The sequence below is a fragment of the Sphaerodactylus townsendi genome, linkage group LG08 (assembly GCF_021028975.2).
Source record: "Sphaerodactylus townsendi isolate TG3544 linkage group LG08, MPM_Stown_v2.3, whole genome shotgun sequence".
NCBI classification, from domain to species: domain Eukaryota; kingdom Metazoa; phylum Chordata; class Lepidosauria; order Squamata; family Sphaerodactylidae; genus Sphaerodactylus; species Sphaerodactylus townsendi.
Window position 1 is genome coordinate 81,313,178 of NC_059432.1, and position 13,434 is coordinate 81,326,611.

The 13,434-nt window shown below is 40.4% G+C and overlaps 1 protein-coding gene across 5 annotated transcripts in view; it reads left to right on the forward strand.

The window, feature by feature from the left end:
- The first annotated feature begins 1,096 nt into the window (after nt 1-1,096).
- Nucleotides 1,097-13,434, forward strand: part of MFF (mitochondrial fission factor) — a 35,877-nt gene continuing 23,539 nt past the window's right edge. For 2 of the 5 annotated variants that reach the window (XM_048505767.1, XM_048505768.1), the window contains exons 1-5: nt 1,098-1,303; nt 3,662-3,824; nt 6,536-6,756; nt 8,649-8,821; nt 9,883-9,971. In XM_048505767.1, coding sequence (XP_048361724.1) covers nt 3,787-3,824; nt 6,536-6,756; nt 8,649-8,821; nt 9,883-9,971 — 521 coding nt within the window. In that variant the 5' untranslated portion in view covers nt 1,098-1,303; nt 3,662-3,786. Of the gene's footprint in view, nt 1,304-3,661; nt 3,825-6,535; nt 6,757-8,648; nt 8,822-9,882; nt 9,972-13,434 lie in introns of all 5 variants that reach the window. The other 3 variants (XM_048505765.1, XM_048505769.1, XM_048505766.1) reach the window with 3 other exon arrangements.

Consider the following 13,434-nt stretch of genomic DNA (forward strand, 5'->3'; position numbering starts at 1 on the left):
TCCATTTAATGCTGACATTGATTCTTATTTATTTATATTTATTTTTATACCCTGCCCTTCCCAATTGTGCTCAGGGCAGCGAACAAGCTAGACTGCATGTTGCTTCTTGGGATAACATTATCAGAAGCCAAGATTCATTGGGAAATACAATAATTTTTTAAAAAGTTGACGGCAGAAGGAAAAGCAGTAGGAAGAGTCAATAAGAACTGAATTGACTCCAGGGTTGCCAACCTCCAGGTTGTGGCTGGTGATCTCTAGCTATTACAACCAATCTCCAGGCAACAGGCATCCATTCACCTGGAGGAAATGGATGATTTGGAAGGCGGACTCTATGATCTTATACGATTATTCCACATTGAAGTCCTTCCCCTCCCTAAGCCCCACCCTCCTCAGGCTCCACCCCCATAATCTCTCGGTATTTCCCAATCTGGAGCTGGTAACCCTAATTGGCTCTCTAAAGGAAGCTAGGGCCCTTAGTTTTCAAGACTTGAACAAAACTGTTAACAAAAGGACATGTGGGAGGTTATTAACTCATAGGCTTGCCATCAGTCAGAAGCAACTTGAACGCACATCACACACACACACACACACACTACCAGATCCTCGTATGGCAAGCAAAGCATTACATCATACATACCCCTGTTGCCCTGCCTTTCCAGTTATTCGGAGCTCCTGGTAGTGAACAGCTGGCTTTCATAAATAATTAACGGTAAGTTTAATACGAGTGTGATCAACAAGAGACCAAGTCTCCCAACTTTCATCATAATATGAGATGTTGGCTCCAGTATTATGACAATTCCATTAGCTCTAGCTGTGTTACTAACAAAATAAAAAAAAAATTCCGTGTAGTACGAACAGCTTCAATCCAGCATGAGCTTAGCGCTCACTATGTATCTAAAGAAGTAGCTCCAACTCACTAAAACTCGAGATGAAATAATAATTTAAGATGCCGGTGGGCTCTCATTTTACTTTCGAACAGGTTGACCGGAACGGAAGGACTCTCTTCCGCAGCACCAATAGGCGAAAAACCCTGTTTCCGTAGTAAAGATGGCCGCCACGCCTTCCGCCCTTCTTTGGTCACATGCCTTAAGCACGCTGCGCTTCTCGTTACCGGTTACGGTGGCTCGATGGGGGCAATGCGAGTCGTTTGGTTTCTTTTTGTTCCGGAGTTGTGGACGTGAGGTGCCCGGCGCTGTTGTTCGCATCCCGCTAACGGCTCCCGACTGAGGAAAAAGAGGAGGAGCTTCACAGGCCAGAGCCAAAACCCCAGGGACGAGGCAGCCGCCTTCCCGCTGGGTTTAGGGTGAGAGCGGAGGGAGGTGTTGGGCTGGGCCTTCTCCCCATCCGAACAAGCGTAGCTGAGGGCGAAAGGACGAGAAGAGAAGTGGCTGCGGTCTCTTCCCCGGCTGCTGCTTCAGCATCCTCCCCGCCATGTCCTTTCCTCTCCCGCCGTTTCCTCAGGTGTCTTTCGCTGCTGCGACGTCAGCCTGTGCCCCTTCGTCTCTCCCCCTACCCAGCTGCCCTGCTAATCTGTTGCAACTTCATTTGTTTCTCCATGAAGGCCTGGCCTGCTTACACTTCCATTGCAAATATATTTATTAAGACAGCTGTACCCCACTTTTTACCTATTGGGAATCCAAGTGTGTCTCTTTGCCCCGTGTTGTGGCCCGGGTAAGCGACGGTTTGGGAATCCCAGCATCTAATGTTGCCAATTCTGAATTGGGAAATACCTGGAGATTTGCGGGGGAGGGATTTGAGTATGGGGACTATAGGGTTTGGGAACAGGAGGGATCTCCTTGGGGTTAAATATCGTTGAGGCCGCCTCCAATGCATCCATTTTCTCCAAGGAAACTGATCTCCGTTGTATGTAGATCGCTTGTAATTCCAGGAGTGCTCCAAGCCCCCACCTGGAGGATGAAAACCCTACTAGGTTCAGTCCCCAGCATCTCCCCCATAAATAGTTTGTTATGTTAGATGTTCTCCTCTGGAGTTGCAGCCTGTCAGAATGGACCATACAGACTTTAACAGATGTCAGCAGTGTGCCACACGTGTATCTGTTGATAAGAGGAGACACCTAACTAGACCACTGACTCTAGATTCAGATCCTAGAATTTTCATTTAAAAGAAAAAAAACAAGTTTTTTTATATAGGCTTGTTGTGTCTGACCTCCTGGAGAGATGCTTCCAGGTAGTATATACCATACTGACCTTGGTAGGCCAGTGGTGTGACTCAGTAGCCCTAGATTAACGTTCCTGTGCATAAGCAAGTGGGATTTTTTTATTTGTACATATGCCAAGGTTCTTGTGTTAAATTCAGTGTGTCTACAGCTGAATGTAGATTAAACATAAACATTTCTCCAGGTACTACTTCTCAGTTTTTGTTTTAAATGAATGCACTTTTCCTTTTCCTTGTAAACAGACATACACATGTAAGACTAGTGTACAGCAGCTTCATCTCTGTAAGTTAGTTGAGTGAGGTGGATATGCTTCCACAGGCAAAGAAGAATGCTTGGCCCACAATCACTGTGGCAGCTTCCATAATGATCCTTACAATCCTCTGTGCCAGCCCAGCAGTTCCATGCAGAACTAGAATAGCACAGGCACATGCATTTGGGGAGTCCACACTGGCAAGTCTTTTTCTCTGTAATAAAGTAGATGGGTGTGGACCACCTTCTCTGCTTTCTTTGTTGCTGTTTTTACCATAGTTGGCCCACCTCCCTCCTTTGGCCCAGTATGTTTCAATTCTGTCACCAGTTTAGCTGTCACTTACACCAGAACTGCTTTCACGAGGAAGTTTTTTTCCCCATATTTATTTATTTATTTGGTCCTCCTCTGGAGTTGCAGCCTGTCAGAATAACTAGACCAGACCATTTTTCTGTGTCGACATTTATTAGGTAAGACATGACTAGGCATCTCTGGTTTCAGGGATGAGGGATAATTCAGATCAATAGAGTGCTCCAACTTGCCTTGTTTTGTCTCCTTCCCTCTGCAATTATATATATTTTGAGAGCTTAATAAAAGTTAGGGAATAGGCCCACTTAGTTGACAACTTTTGTTGTCAATCAGTTCACAAGAGCCCTAAGTCTGTTATAGTTTTCTTACTTATTCTCCTTTACCCTTAAAGAAGCATGGTCATTTGTTGACCAATGCCTTCATTTATTGGTTGTAAGAATAGTGAGGTGGGTCTCCTTTAGCACAGACAGTTGTAAAACGATATCATCTGGGTAGTTGTGTATTGTATCTTCAACTCACACCACTGCTTCACTCTTTGGGGGTTTTACAGAACACCACAGGCTAAAACTGTCATATTCTCTCTCTTCATCAGCTTGCCCTGAAGCCTAGGACCAAAAACATTGCAAGCCAAATCGTTTTGTGTTTTAATTGAGAATGGCTGGTTTTATAGAGAAAACAGATGTCAATGGGTTGCTTTGTGTCTTCAGGAGCACTATAAATATCATTCCTCTCTTTCAAAATCAGAAATGGAGACATCAAAAGGAAGCAGCATCTTTGAATCCATACACATATGACTATTTGGAATATATTTAGCCTATTTTTGTTAAGTTGCTATTACAGAATAGATGCACAGATTATAAATGCCTTAGCTAATTAATATTTCATAAAGTGATATGCCTAATGCTGCTCTTGTTTTTTTCCCCTTACAGCTTGAAAAAAAGTTGTCATGCTGTCTTATGTACAAAAGTTCCACTGTTTAGGGAAACTGTTATGTAACAAAAAGAGTGCTGCAGTGTAGTAACATTTGATTAAAACCTTACAAGCAAACAGCAAAATGAGCAAGCGATCGAGCAGTGACATTCCTTTAGGAAGGTTAGTGGAAGCCATACAGTTAAGCTTGTGCTTGTAGTAGTGAGTAGAGAATGCTTATAGATTCTGATGATTAAATTGTTGCGTGAACTGTTCTCTGGTCTGGCGAGTCATCTTAGTTTCCTTCCTAATTAAAATAATTTATTTTGAACCTAAAACTGGTTAAGGTTTGTGCAACTCCACAGGGATAGAAGAAATCAGTTGGCCAATTTTGTAGTTATTTTTTTTTAAAATGGCACTTTTCCTATCCCTGTTTATGGTTGCTAACAAAAAAAAAACCTTATTCTATTGGCTCTTTATCTATAAAAAGCCAGTTCCCAAAACTGATGTCCTGTTGTGACCTAGAAACAAAATCTTTGATGGTGTAGAGCTATATTTGTAGGATCAAGATGCATGCCCAGTAGCTGCAAAGACCAGTCAGGTTTGGTGTCCATTTCAACAGTGTGTCCAAGGGTATTTCTATACTTTCCCCCATGGGATAAAAAGGATGCAAAGGGCTAGATTTTGGGATATTGTGTTAAAAGCAAACACTGACATGTACTCCCACTTCTAGGTGGCTTCCTGCATTGCAGGGGGTTGGACTTGATAGCCCTTGTAATCTCTTTTAACTCTATGATTCTATTAATGATATTAAGCATTCTTCAGAATACATTGTGCTAAAATCATACTGAGGTACCTTATATTAGATAAATCCTTGCTGCAGACAAATCCACCCTAATAAAGTAGTATTTTTGCTAGTTTGACATTGTTTCAGTCTTGATTATTCAAATATTTACAATTTATTTTAGACATTTACTGGGCAGTCTTAAGCAAAGTTACTCCATTCTAAGATCAGTGATCTAATCAAACCCAGTGAAATCAATGAGCTTAGACTGGCATATTCCTGGCTGCATTTTGCCATAAGATACTGCTTTTGGGGTATGTATTCATTGTGGCTTATAACAGAAAGAATCAAATTACAAAATACAGTAGCGAAGAATAAAATTACAGTAGTATAAAATAAATTAATTTAAAATATCATTCAAGGCTAAAAACATTTCACAAACTGAAGAATTTCTAGTATTAGAAATATAATGAGTGCTGGCCCCATTTAAGTTCATTAAAGCAATGATGGTATTGTTTTATTTCCTTTTCCTTTGTAAGATCCTGAGCACTATGTGACAGATTACCTTTGGGCATTTTATGTGATGAATGAGTTAGTAAACAATCTGATGCCCTACATATTGGCATATAAAAAGACACATATCGAGATCCATGGCTAGATGTCAGTGCTAAACTTCAGATGAATTCTGTTAGCAGCATAACACTGCTTCTGAAATAATACATAATGGCCATTTTTACTGTGAAGGTTTACTAGCACTTAGCCTAGAGATGGACAAAATATATACTGTGGTCCACTAATGGACCATTCAGCATTGCTGTTATTCCTAAGGAATGCTGTATTTGATCTAATTCAACAAGGTACTCTTTATGGTTTTAAGCAAGACTTCATATTAGGGTGACAACACAGAAGAGTGAGGTGTTACTTATTAAGAGGTCCTGAGTGTAAATTCTTGGTTTAGTGGGCTTCAAGAATTCTTTTTTTAACTACCCAGTACTAACCAATTACAAATTATGAACTAGATTAACCATGATTTAATAGTTTTAGAAGGTAGCCATTTTGGTTTGCAGTAGAACAGCTAGATTTTGGGTTGCAGTAGAACAGCTAGATTTGAAGCTTAGAGATCAAGAAGATTTTAAAAGGGGAGTGAGCTTTTGAAAGTCAAAGCTGTCTTCATCAGATATCATCTAGCGAAGCTCATAACTCCCAAAAGCTTGTTTATCTCTAAGTTGCTACTGGACTCGAATCTGCATGATTCAGACAGTGAAACTTGTGTGTGTGTGTTAAGCTTGCCCAATGCATTTAACATTGTTTTGTTCGGTTGGCTTGGCAAGAAGCCTAGTTGTGTGATCGTACTGTTCCTGTTGGTGCAGATGGCATGAGCTGCGTGCCGAGTGAAATTACTAATTCCGCTTATTATGTCTACTGTCACTTAGACCAGTAGACTCTTCAGAAGTTAACTGGACAGCTTTGTTCTGGGCACTTAAGGCTCTTTTAGTCTGGTAGCTGCTAAAATAAATTTCACAGAATGTATGTGTAATGTTTAGTTAATGGCAATAGTTAGTCTTGGTTTAACCACAGGTCTCACTAGATAATGCATGCAGTTATTTTCTGAAACGGTTGCAAAAAGCTGTGGGTGAAGCTGCAGGGGTGGGAGGAGAGTCTTTCATTTTCATTTTTCAGGCCAGAATGTATGCCAGAGCTTTAGCTAAGTGCAAGTTCTTTTATACCCTGACCTACCATACTTGCAGCATTGCCCTCTGTTCCATATGCCCTGGGTGGGCATCCAAAACAATCCTTATTTTTCATTTGTTCTGTAGTATCTCTTTCTGCTAGGGCTTCTAAGCTTGTCCATGCTTGAACAGATGTTAGTGATCAATAAAAGAAAGCAGCTGGCCAAATTTTAAGTTGCATGTAAAATCATAGGGGCATTTTTTTATACATAATGTCTGTATTGCACTACACTCCTTTACACATTGGACAATGCTGTGGGGGCGGGCAGGGGATCTGCTAAATTAGGGAAGAGCTGTATGGTTTTTGCCAAGAATACAAGAAGCCAATGTATTTCTTTTTACTGTGTGGAGATAATTCAAGTTGTTTTGTTTTATGTCAGGATGAGTGCAGCAGCGTTCCCATCTCCAGCTGCTGAGATGGCAGAAATGAATCGAATTCAGTATGAAATTGAGTACACTGAAGGGATCAACCAGAGAATGAGAGTTCCAGAAAAACTCAAGGTAGCTCCACCAAATGCTGATCTTGATCAGGGTGTTTCTGATGGAGGGCTTCCCCATGCCAGTGTGACAATGCAGGTGCCAGAGCGGATTGTAGTAGCAGGTATGTTTACCTTTGGGTGAGAGGCATTAATAAAGTGTTGTCAGAATCTAAGTTTTTGTGTGTTCCTGTCTACTGTAACAAAAACAGCTGTTCTGAAATAGTATCTTTAGTTAGAGACCTATTTGCACAAATACTTGAAGTGAATCAACCTAGAACCAAAGTGATTATAATGGAAAAAGGAAATGAGAGAAATTAGGTATTCATAGGTATTCCTGTGGGATTTATATGACAGTGACATATATGGGATGTTTGTATAGAATACTTGTATCGATTTCCCAAAATCAGATGTGGTCTGGTCCTGCAGTTTGCTGTGTTCTATAGACGAGCATTCCTAACTCTGTTCATGTAGAAGTTCCTGCGATTTTAATGGAATGTGACTTATAAGAAAATGGACATAGGATGCTACCATTCAAATCCACATGTCAGTGATAGGGCTGTAATGAATTTAAAATGCATGCAAGTCTTTCGTATGTGTTCTTATTCACTGGCTCCACTGGATGGGGGGTTTGATAATAAAAAAAAAAGTAAAAAAAAAAGCACACAGATATAATTATATCAAAGAAACAGAAATCTACCCCTCATTGTATTAAGTACATATTACATAATTGATTCCAATATAACTGATTATAGAGACTTTATAAGGTTTTAAAAGCTCCACCGGGTTTTTAAACATTTTAATTAGTTTTCATTTGACAACAAAAAGGAAGTTCACTGGGTGATCTTGGGCCAGTTGTTCTCTCTCATCTCAACCTACCTTACAGGGTGGCTGTTGTAAGGATGAAATTGTGAAGAATGGTGTTGTAAGCTGCTTAGAGTCCTCAGTGAAGAGGAAAGTGGGGTGGAACTACCGGAATGAATAAAATTTTTAAAACTTTTTTGCTGTGATGTAAGAATTGACGGGGCATGGCATACCAGAACAGAAACGATGGTTTCAAGTAGATGTGAAAACCATGGGTCTACAGAATGAATACACTAATTAGGTCAGTTACTCTGGCTCCAGAGGCCCTTTCACCTGTAGACTCAGTGCTAAGGAGATGAAAAACTACAGCAGACAACTCCAACCATGGTTTGTCTGACTGTTGAAACCAGGCTTTGGATTCTAAACTGGAGGTAATGCCAACCCTGTTTGGTAATGATGCTTGTGCTGAACCCATAACATATGTGCATGCTTTTGTCCTTGTTCTCATTAGCACAATAATAGGGAGAGTGCAAGCTACCTGTATGCCATAAATTGATCACATGTTTGTTCATGTCAAAAGATCTGATTGTGTGATTTTTACAAAGATAGTAATGGAAATCAAGTTCCAAAATGAGTATATTTTAATTCTAAATCCTGATTCAACTGTTGAGAAACCTAGAGAGTGATTTAATTGGATTAGAATTATCAAATATTTTTTCCATTGCAGTCACTGCCAAATATTAGCCTATCTGTGCCTTAGCTCTTATTGAGCTGTTGAGATAGCTGAATAGTAATGGCAGTTGAGAGTAATATTTAACACTTTGTTCTGATGCAGTTATATGGAGAAAAAAACAGTTTAGGTTGAGAATGTTGTATTTAAAATATTGTATGGCTATAAGCTGCGTAGAGCTTTTACAAGGTAATCTTACGCAGAATTACTCTAGACTACACTCATTGCCTTCAATAGCATCAAGTAGTGTAACTGCATAAGATGTACTGACAGTGTGCAGAGTGCCTCACAATTACAAAAGCCTGGTTATTTTTACAGGTGAGTGCCATAGTGGCTTACGAATTGTTACATTATCACCCAGTGAATTCCTGAGGTGGGATCTGAACTTTGACTTTCCCAGGTTCAGCTCCAGCATGCTACCCACTGAACACACTTAAGAAATAAAATGTGTTCATGTCCTGGTTTTCCATGCTTTTGTTACAGGCAATAGTGACGACATTCCACTTTCCAGACCCGCAGATCTAGATGTTCTCCAGTCAACTCCATTCAAGCCTTTATCACTGAAAACGCCTCCTCGTGTTATCTCGCTCAATGAACGACCGCTAGATTTCCTGGACCTGGAAAGAGCTCCTGGTCAGACTCCTCAGAATGAAGAGGCTAGTATCCATTCTGTCTGGTTCCATCGCATCTTGTTTCTGGGTTTTATTTATCAAGGAAGTGACAAAGACATCTGAGTATTTCCTGCACTGAACGGTATTGAACAGGTGTTGTGTATAAAACTCTGTGTGTGAGTAAAACGCTTAAAGTTGTACTCAGCTTGTGGAGTTTTCCAGGCAAGAGGATGACCAAGATGGTTTTCCATTGCCTTCCTCTTCATAACAACCCTGGTATTCCTTGGTAGTCTCCCGTCCAAATAAAAGCCAGGGTTAATCCTGCCCAGTTTCTGAGATCTTATGAGGACAGACTAGCTTGAGCCATCCAGATCAAGGCAACACAGTGTATTCTGAATTTGAATATTTTCTGTTTAAAGGGGAAATATTAAAGTTCTTTTTATGATCTCTCACTTGGCTACTGTAATGCCCCCTGGCTTTATTGCATTGGAATGAAGTGAGACTGTTAAATGACAGGAGAATTCCAATGTGTCAGAGCCAGGAAAGAGAATGGACTTTCGGAATGGGGACAATTAGAATAGTTGGATAGAGAGTAAAGAGTAGTGCAGTAGGACTGGGGAAAGAATTAGCCTTTCCCAGTCTTTGAATATTGTTAGTAAATGTGCTAAGTGATAATTCAATAGTAGATATTCTGTTTTGTTTATAATGCTTTTTGAAAATATAGAAATACCTTTCTCCACCAATGGAGTAAGGTAACCTTGAATAGTCCGGAGCCCAGTCCAGAGAGTTCTGGCATCCAGAGGGGATCCAAATGGTGTAGGGTCTGGTGCAGCAGTGTGGAAAGGCAGAGAAAGGAATAAAGTTCCTGGCGAAATTGACAGGGTGTCGTAAGTCTGGCTCCTGTGCCAGGGGAGTTCCCAGGCCAAAAGCCTAGTGGAAGCTGATTAAAGTTGGCTCTGCCCTAGGAATGCCACTAGCCTGTCTCCAGCTGCGCCAGTGGACAGATTTAGACCGGCACAGCTGTGGGGCCAGAGCACGCTTCTGGGTCAGGTGGCATGAAGTTTCACTTAAAATTTGTGTGTTTCCTTTTTGCCTTTATTTTGCAGGTTCACTCAATTAGAAGGCTGAAAAGAGAACGTTCTATGAGTGAAAATGCAACTCGTCAAAATGGTCAGTTGGTCAGAAATGAATCAATGTGAGTAGAGATCTTCTTCACATGTCAAAAGTTCTAATCTGTGTGTTCCTTCCCACTTCATGATCAGAATCTTCTTACCAAACGCTTGTAAGCAGTATTATAGTTACCTTAAAATCTGTTTGTTGAATGAATAAGTTAACATGACATAACATTCTTGACATTTTTATTCTCAAAACTATATTTTTCCAGCTGCAAGAATCTGTCTTAGGACAGCTGCAAAAATGCCCACGTACTACAAGTTGGTAATATATATGTGCGCATGATCAAATGCTTATCAAAACATTTTGTCCACTTTTCAAAATCTCCAACACATCACCAAATGTTTTTATAATGTGCTTCATTTAAGCATACAGGCAAGTTGTTGCTTGGTTATCAAATTGATTTAGCATATTGAGAGTCATTAAGTAAATGTTTGCTTAGAATTTAAAATCTGGACCGGATTCTGAAAAACACAGACTCTATGTGAGTTTTATAACAGATTCACAATATGTGTATCTATCTCGCTAAAACTACAGTTTTTTTAATCAATGAAAAGCAGTTCTGGTTGTGCCTTGATTTTTAAAAAAATGTTTTCTCCTTGTTTTTTTTAAATTTGTATGTGATGAAGAATGTTTGTGAAATGCTTTTACGCTACATTCTTGCTGAGATCCTGTGAGTTGTGGCAGAATTCGTTACATCTTCTCTGTTGAACGTACCAACAAAAACAGCTTATTCCCAATGAAAACTCTAGGGTAGTAGATATCAAAAAAAATCTGTATGATGGGTATTTCCTGAGGTGGGGATAGATGTGGGGCATTAAAATAGAACAGGGACATCTGCATGTACACCAGAACTGCAGGGCAAAAAACTTTGGCCAACATTTTGTGGTCATTCTCAGGGGATAAAAAGGAGTTGCTGTGGTGTGATAGGTAGGTCTAAGAAGAAATGTCTGAGTCCCCTTAGATCTCCCAGAGTTACTAGCCTTAAATCCTCTGTTCTCACTGCAGATTCCCCCTTCGGGACAATCTCTAGGTTTGAATCCCTCCTTGAGCAAGTTGTGGACACCCTTATGAAATCCTGTGTTGAGGTACTGAGAAATAGTAGTAAGGGCACTTCTTGGTTCTATAGGGACTGCTTGGAGTGTAACAGTCATATCCACGCCCTTTATTGGAGCTACAAGGGACCTAGAGCCCAGATCATATACCTTCTCAGTCAGTTAAGACAATGCAGGAATAATCTCCGTTAGTTAATCAAAATGAAACAACTCGAACGTGCCAATGCTCAATGGGAACATCTCCACTTACCAGTGGTAACCAACAACTCTTAAGCAATTCTGGGCTGTGATTAACAATGTTGATTGAGGGGATCTACCTACTCCTACTTGTATTTCCCCTGACATTTGGCATGACTATTTTTGCAATCTTTTTAAAGAATAAGAAATGGGCCTCCCTTGACCATACCTTCAGGTTTACCAAATTGGTTGCCTGTTTCAATACAAGAAGTGTCTGACCTATTAGATTACCTTGAAGGAAGGAAAGCCCCTGGCCCTGATACTACCATTCCAGAGGTTTTGAAACTACCTACTGCCTGGTGGGCCCCCATTTTGGCTCCTCTCTTTACTCAAGGTAATAACTCGGGTATGCTTCCTAAGTGTTAGCTGTTAAAACTGTGATTCCCATTTATTAAAAAAGGGGGTCACTCAGACCCAGCTGATTTTTACCGCATCAGTTTTCTTTCTGTAATTAGGAAAATTTATTACTGAGGAAACTACAGTCTTGGCTTTTTCCCTGTTGTATACTGGGGGCTGAACAAATAGGTTTCTGTAAAGGGAAACTGCCCTTAGACCATGTCTTGGTTCTATTGCACTTAGCCAATAAATATTCATTTAAATCAAACAAACGCTAAACTGCCTTCATTGATTTGAGGGCAGCCTTTAACTCTGTCCCCAGAGCATTGCTCTGGGCAAAACTAGCTGACTATAATATTGATTCCAGACTTCTCTTTCTAATAAGGCAATTACATACTAACACCAGTTGCCAGATTAAGTTCTCCCAAGAGGGTCTTTTGTCTGATAGTATCCCCATTTCTAAAGGGGTCAAGCAAGATTGTGTCTTCGCCCCTACCCTTTTTAACCTCTTTTTAAGTGATCTTCCCTCTGCTCTTTCTGAGGTTAATAGCCATGCTCCGAAGCTAGATCCATCTCATGTATCAGCTCTGCTATACGCAGACGATGCTGTGTTACTCTTCCGGTCCACAGTTGGCCTTAGACGATTAATGAAGTGCTGTGCGGAATACTGTGAATCCCATAGATTAGCAATCAGTTATGAGAAAACCAAGGTCTTGGTCTTTTCTAAACACCAAAAGAAGTGTAGCTGGGTAATAAAAGACATTCCAGTTGAGCAGGTCAAATGCTTTAAGTACCTTGGCCTCTTATTTTCTCATAACCTATCATGGATTTCCCATAGGAAGGTTGCACTTTGGTAATATCTAGTACTATTTCTGCGCTTGCAAATTTTAAAAATTGTCTTGGTTTATTCCTTTAACTCTTTATTCCTTCAACTCTTAGGATTTTTAATCCTATAGTTGGCTCACAGCTGCTTTATGGAGTCTCAATATGGATTCAGGCAGTTAATTACTCCTTGAATTCCCTTCAATCCAAATTCTTTCATAAAATAACAGGACTCCCCAATTGTATGTCCTTTGCTGCTCTTTGTTTGGAGTTAGGCCAAAGCCTATATGGTTAAGGCAGCCTAAATCAGTGGTTCTCAACCTGTGGGTCGTGATCCCTTTGCGGGTCGAACAATCCTTTCACAGGGGTCAACTAAGACTCTCTGCATCAGTGTTCTCCATCTGTAAAATGGATAAATGTTAGGGTTGGGGGTCACCACAACATGAGGAACTGTATTAAAGGGTCATAGCATTAGGAAGGTTGAGAACCACTGGCCTAAATGTTTCTCTGCTCAGCCATCGTAGAGGTGATTTTATCACAATATCTATGAATATAGGTGTGGTGTTGTATCCTACTAAGCTGAGATCATATTTTGGATGGATCAGCCCCCATTCTTTCAGACACTGTATGCACGATCAGCCTTGCAAAGAGTCCCTGGGGCAGTTCTTGTAATGTGAATGGCATAAACATGTGCAAGACTCTAATCTGTAGATTTCTTCCTTCAGTGAATTTGAATACTCAATTATAACATCAGTTCCAGGAGCTTGACCCTCTTGACTGATTTTTGTGGCATGTGAAGGCAGCCAACCAGAAAACAAACTTCAGTTTATATTAGATATTGCCAAAAATATATTTTTCAGGTAAATGCTCATTGTCAAATCTCTTCCGCAGAAGTTACCTAAAGCCTTTAATTATGGGAGCCCAACTAGAGCACAAGAGGGATCTTTTGCTTTATAGTATATTAACATCATTGTAAATCCTGCACAAACCACCTTTTCCTTAGCAAACTTCCCTGCGTCTCACTGAGTAGCCTGT